General features: G+C 32.1%; 1 protein-coding gene across 4 annotated transcripts; it reads left to right on the forward strand.

Annotated features, from left to right (window-relative positions):
- The first annotated feature begins 973 nt into the window (after positions 1-973).
- LOC110693825 lies at positions 974-5,193 on the forward strand. 4 transcript variants are annotated; one of them, XR_002505684.1, is made up of 8 exons: positions 974-1,283; positions 1,790-1,944; positions 2,859-2,967; positions 3,259-3,337; positions 3,417-3,529; positions 3,616-3,797; positions 3,886-4,005; positions 4,089-5,193. XR_002505684.1 is itself a non-coding variant. In XM_021870978.1 (8 exons), exons 2-6 carry the CDS (start codon positions 1,798-1,800, stop codon positions 3,636-3,638), a joined length of 438 nt encoding a protein of 145 aa, XP_021726670.1. In that variant the 5' UTR covers positions 974-1,283; positions 1,790-1,797; the 3' UTR covers positions 3,639-3,797; positions 3,886-4,005; positions 4,089-5,193. The 4 variants fall into 4 exon arrangements, 2 of the variants coding, with proteins under 2 accessions (XP_021726670.1, XP_021726671.1); XM_021870978.1 differs by lacking the exon at positions 3,259-3,337 and adding an exon at positions 2,733-2,778; XM_021870979.1 differs by lacking the exon at positions 3,259-3,337 and adding an exon at positions 2,733-2,778 and having other exon boundaries at positions 4,111-5,193.
- Positions 5,194-6,537: the final 1,344 nt, after the last annotated feature.

A 6,537-nucleotide genomic window follows, 5' to 3' on the forward strand; every position in this document is an offset into this window, starting at 1 on the left:
TGCGCCCTCCTCCTGCTCCTCCTCCTAGTCACCCTCCTCAGCATCATCATCGTCATCGTCATCCTCATCCCGACGGTGGATCCGTTCTCTACGAACTGAGGCCGAAATACCACGGGATCTGACATGTCTATGCCCCGACCTCTCCACTGAATAACTTCTACTAAGAAGCTCTATATTCTTCCCCGCACCATGACGACCCAGTGAATTCTACACCAAATTTTAAAATATATAAACATACAAAAATTTATACGATAAATAATCATCATCGCAAATCAAATAAACTAAAAACATACAAATAATTGTAAACAAAATATAAACGTAGAAAAAATACAACGAAATTGAAAAAAATTATAAAAATAAACAACAAAATATAAAAACAATTCAAAATTATATTACACAAAAAAAAAAAAATTAAAAACAATTTTTTAAAAAAAAAAAAAAAAAATGGGGGGGTGGGGCGCCCTGGCTGGACGCCCAGCCAGCGGTGGTGGCGCCAGCTGCAGACGCCGCCACCAGTTGGCTGGCGCCTGGGCTGGACGCCACAGCCACGGTTGCGGCGCCTTGAATAAACGCCACAACCGTGGCTGTGGCGTCCAGCCCAGGCGCCAGCCAACTGGTGGCGGCGTCTGCAGCTGGCGCCACCACCGCTGGCTGGGCGTCCAGCCAGGGCGCCCCACCGCGGTCACGGCGATTTTTTCCTTTTTTTTTTTTTAAACAAAATGTACCTTTCCTCCTTGGGACATCCTTCCCTCCGCCGCCGCCGCCAATTCCTTGCCTTGCCGCCTCGACATTGCCGTTGTTTGAAATTTTTTTTTTTTTAGAGAGGTTGAAAGAAGATGAGCAATGAGAGTGTGAGTGATGAGAGTGTGAGTGTTTTTTTTTTTAAGGTCAAGGGTAATTTTGACAAATCAAGTGAATTTTATGGGCTTTATGTAGTAATTTGTGGGCGATGTTTAACAAATCCCATAAAAAGATCTACTCACTAAATATTTCATATCTATTACAAGCAAAAAAGTACATATAACTACGGTCAACCACAACTTTTTAAAAAATATAAGTTATTAAAATAAAAAATTATATTACCAATATAATATGACTGTCTCTATAAATGATAAGATATATAGCTTCATCCTTTCTATATCCCTACATATATATAACTCTATAGTTTTGACGATAAAAAGGTTGAGGTTCCTAAATTGTCTCATATTTATTTCAGTAGTATTTCTACATCATAAATAGTGAAAAAAAATCAGATCCATATATCAATCAAGCTTATAACCTAGGTAATTCGTCTCTACTTCACCGATTTCATCTGCTACATTTATGCACTATGTATATATTAATTGATTTGTACATTTATTACTGATTTAATTACTGCAATTTCAATAATTCACCTTATGTCCATAAATCTTTGTAATCAATTTAATCTTCTATGTTTAAATTAAGGATATTTGATGAATCATGCTGATTTAGAGTGTTTTAAACAATTTAATTTTAAATAAACCTAATTTTTAGTAGAAGAAACTATTATAGAATGTATTTTTCACCAAAAAATTAAAAATTAATAATAAGCAATATTATATAATTCAATTCAGGTATAGCCATGTATTTAAATTCAATAAATTATGCTAATCTATAAGTCACCTTGAATTGACAATTAAAATTACTGTAAAGTGTATACTTGAGTAGAAAATATGTTCGATTAGTAATGGACAATGTTTTTTTAAGACAGTAATGGACAATGTAAAATAAATAAATTATTTGTTTACTTCTTTCTTGACAAATACAGGTACCAATATGAAACCAGAATTACTATTTCTTAGTGAATTGAGTCCAGGAGCTGATGATTATAGAATAAAAGTGAAGGTAATAGACATTTCAGAGAGAAAATTATCTACGGATGATTGCACTTTCTACGAAACGCTTCTATTATGTGATGAAAAGGTATAGTTTGAAACTACATAGCCTTACATTAATTATATTCGAATGATACTTCATTATAAATTTAATGTTGTACTATACACCTTGGGTTTATTATTGTAAATGATATATTCATTTATATCATATTTAGTACAACAACAACAATATCTGCTCTTTTAACCCCTTTTTTTTCAATGAAAATGAATCAATTATTACATACACCAATATAGTCCTGTATGTCTATAAAACTTAAATATGATGACCAATATTGTCATATATGTCATATGTATATATCAGTAATCTGAAACATCTTGCACAACTAGAACCTGACTTTGACATCACTTACATCAGTAATCTGAAACATCAGTCTATTAAACAACTCGCACTTGCGCAACTCAGTTACATAAAATTAGAGTACTATGTAACAAAAAACTGACATTAAGTTATTTCATCGCATCCTCTAGGGAACTATGATGCATGCCCATTTAATTAAAGATCAGATTGACACTGTTGGTCAGAATTTCACAATAAATGCTCACTATGAGATAACCAATGATGCAATCAATCCAATGCCAAGATATTTTGAAAGAGCAATCATAAATATACCATACCAAATTAATTTCACAGACAAGACTTTGATCCAGCCCATATGTTCTGTAACTAGCTAAATAGAACCTGACTTTCAAGAAATATCAGAAATAGCCAAAGCACATTTCTTGGATGAGATATGTGGTATGTAAACTAAAACTTTCATATACCTTTAATAATAACAGCTATGTGGTTATAACATAATGTTTTATACAAAACTTCAGACAATCGGTTCTATAGCACAAGACATACGAGAAGACGTCAGATATGGTATCGACACTTACATTATAATTATTTCAATTTATATGTATTATTAAAGCTAAACTAACATATTTCCTTAATAATGGCAGATTTATCAGGAGTAGTCTTGTTTGTGGAGGAAGAAGTCTGTTTGGTTACCTTATTCTATGGACAGAAAGCCTATGTTCGAGAGGTTAACGTTGTCATAACTGACCAAACGTAAGTATTATATCCCACTATCTATTGTGCAAATAAATGCTACTAACGCCGAGATGTACCTAATTTAATTATCCAAACCTTGAACAACAACACCCAGCCTATAATTGTTAATGTATGGAATCATCTTGCTGGAAATAATTGTGAGCAATTAAAAGTTTGGGCTAAAAAATTTGTAGTCGTTGGGTTCACATCAGTCAGGCCAAGCAACCTCAATGGTTAGAAAATAACAATAATACGATACAATTCATCCGCTGTGTTTCTTCTAAGCTAATGATTATATGTATTTTTTAGGCTTCTCTCAGTCCACTAGAATGTAAAACCAGATTATCTACAATCCTAAAGGAGACAGAGCTAATGTGTTGCGAGAATGGTATCAATATTCTTTGTAATCACTTGTAAAACAAAATTACATTGACATCACTTACATTTATGTATTATCACTTGTATAGGTCAACCCTATATGCACAAATGCTATTAGATCGACAAGGAAGGATTCTGGAAGTTCAAGACCCTGCAAATGCAAGAGCACCTGTCACTATTCGATACCTGAAGGATAAAAAAGGTATTCAGCTTCACATCTATTATTACATATTAAACAATGGTTCCAACATAACTTTGCAACTTATTCCTTTTAACAACCAAATGCAGGTGCAAAATGCATTACAAGATGAAAGGCATTAGGTACTTGCAACTGTGACCTTTGTATCTATGGAACAACAGCTGAAAGCATATATAGGATTTTCAAAGTGTGGGAAGCCAACAAAACTACCAGAAGGGAGGCAATTTGCTTGTTCAAAATGTTATACCAAAGAAGCAAATGCTTGTCTCAGGTTATATTAATTCACCTATTCTTATAGTACCTTCATAAATAATACATAATCTTTTACTATGTATTGAATAACACAAAATTATATGCAGGGTTGCTTTAACTTTTGATGCTGCAGAGGCCTATGACAGCATAGCACTTACATAATTTGCCAATGAAACTGAAAAATCTTTGGAATGAATACAACTGATATATATAATATGATGGAAAATGTATGTATTCTAACTTATCAAGTAATATAGTTATTATCATTCTGTATACATGAGCTTACATATTCATATGCTAATGCTCACAGGGAAATTTAATTTGTTTCACAGCCATACAACAAAAAATAAGTTCCAAAGTCTTCTATCTGGAAGTTGGTCCCTACTAGCATTAACTGCTAGCAACATACTTCAGTGGACATTAGAAGCAGTTCAGATATAAGATGATCATGGTGATTGTACAACAAAGGGCAAAAAATAGGTCGAAGTTCCTCCACATATTGATGGTTCCAACATATCAAAAACAATTGATCAAGATGTGAGTGCAAGTTTCAGCAACTACGAATGCTTCTATTTCAACATTTGCAAAAGAACCCTTCCCTAATTGGTCAATGCATGGACGACCACGCTCTTTACTCAAAAGAAAACACTCCAACACTGTCAATGAAGTTGAAACTACAAAGACCAAGATCTGCATACCCAATGCTGATAATCAAAGAAATACCTTCTGTTTTCAATGAACCATACACAAAAATTACTGGAAACATCAACACTAATTCTCCACAAGAGTAGGAAATTGTATTCAAAACAGCAACCCTGACAACATAGCAACTGAAAATTCCTCAGCAATCAGCACAGACCTTCCAAAATGAACCAGAGATGGTACAAGGTTTGCTGAAAAACTCCTATTGCTAATTTAAAATATTCGACTATGTTTTATGAATGCTGCATTTTGCTCCCTTCGCAGCATAGTAATTTATATAAACCAAAAGTCAACAAAATCTATATGACTTAAATCTTTTGAAGGGTTGTGTAGGAACAAAGGTAATAGCCCCTGTTCCTACATAACACTCATCTTAGAATATAATATAAAGTTGTTGCATTTTGCACCCTCAACAACTTAGTAGTCTATGAAAAGTCATATATAATCTGGTTGTATAGATCCTTAATATTTTGGAGGGTTATGAAGGCACATAAGTGATAACTTTTGTTCCTACATAACACTTAATCTACATAGGTTAAAAGTAGTTGAACTCTTTTGCTCATTCTAGCTAACCATTTAAGGTTTAATAGGATATGATGTTAAGTAAGTTTAGATTTTATATGCTATGTATGTCTATTAATTGTAATGGAAAGCAAACCTTAAACTTTTGTAATGTAATAAATTAAGCAGTATCTAATAGAATATATACTTTTGTCTTATATAGTATACATCACCTTTCAAGCATTATAGAATCTGTTATAGCTTATTATGCTATAGCTGATTTAGATTGCTAGGTTTTTTTAAAAAAAAAAAATTAAATTTTTTTTTTCAATATGATGTCTTCTTCCAAGTTGAAAAGTAGAATGATTGTCATTTTTTCAACTTGAGAAAATAAATGAATCATGTGGAAAGTTTCATCATTTTTAAAACACTTTATAATGTCTCAAAGATACCCTGTTAAGCTTCCCAATAATTTTAAAGAACTTATTTCACCATTACTCCAGTCATTCTTTTCCATCTGTAGACATCATATTACACCTTAATCCCTTAGCCAACTTCATGTGCCTAAGATTAGACACTACTCACCATCATTTTCATCATTCTTATTCTAAGATTAATCTTAAGGATGTCCCCAAATTACATCCTTGTTCTTCACTAACTCAAATACAGCTTATTTATTTGAGATTCAAATCATCATTAATTTAAATGATATAAATGTATAAGATTAACAACTGATAATCATAAATGCTTATTCACTTGTAAGTATATTTAATGTTAACTTTCCTAAATGTGTTTAGCGTGGTGTTTTGAAGTACAAACTTGTGATGGCTTACTTCATATGATTTATAATATTTTATACACCATACATAGCATAGCCTAGCTTACTCATGGTGGCTTTAGCTGAGAAAGATATTCAAATGTCATAAAGCATTACAAAATCTTTGAAAAAGCTATACAACAACCGCAACAAATGAACAAGTGGCATAAAATATTTACTTTTAAAAAAACAAATTACCCACCATATCAGAAAATCTATGTGTATGGAAAATCTATATAACCATACTATATATCAACACGTGTAATCAATTATTATCTTTCCTTCTAAAAAAAATTACCTTATATTGTTACTATAAATACACCTCTAAAAATTTAATCTATGCACCTCCACATTAGCAAAAAAAATCCCCTAAAACAAAAACAAAAACCCTACACATATTATAATCACAAATACATCACTAGCTCATTACGTCGCTAAAATTATGTCTCAAAAACCGATTCATAATAATAAAAAAAAAAACTCCTACCTTCCACTTATCAATCAAAAAACAATTACAACTTATTTCAAAATTCCATTAAATAAAACAAAAACCTTGATATTCAATAGCACAATTTTTGCTAAAATATAGGATTATTAGCATAATTTTTGCTAATGTATTTCTATAACCGATTCTTTAATACAACTATGAAGTTGCCGGTTAAATTATCTTTGTCAACAACATATTTGTATTACAGTTTCTCAATAATTATTCACTGCCTCTGCAGTGCCGGGTTGTGCG

Source organism: Chenopodium quinoa, unplaced genomic scaffold, assembly GCF_001683475.1.
Source record: "Chenopodium quinoa cultivar QQ74 unplaced genomic scaffold, ASM168347v1, whole genome shotgun sequence".
NCBI lineage: Eukaryota > Viridiplantae > Streptophyta > Magnoliopsida > Caryophyllales > Amaranthaceae > Chenopodium > Chenopodium quinoa.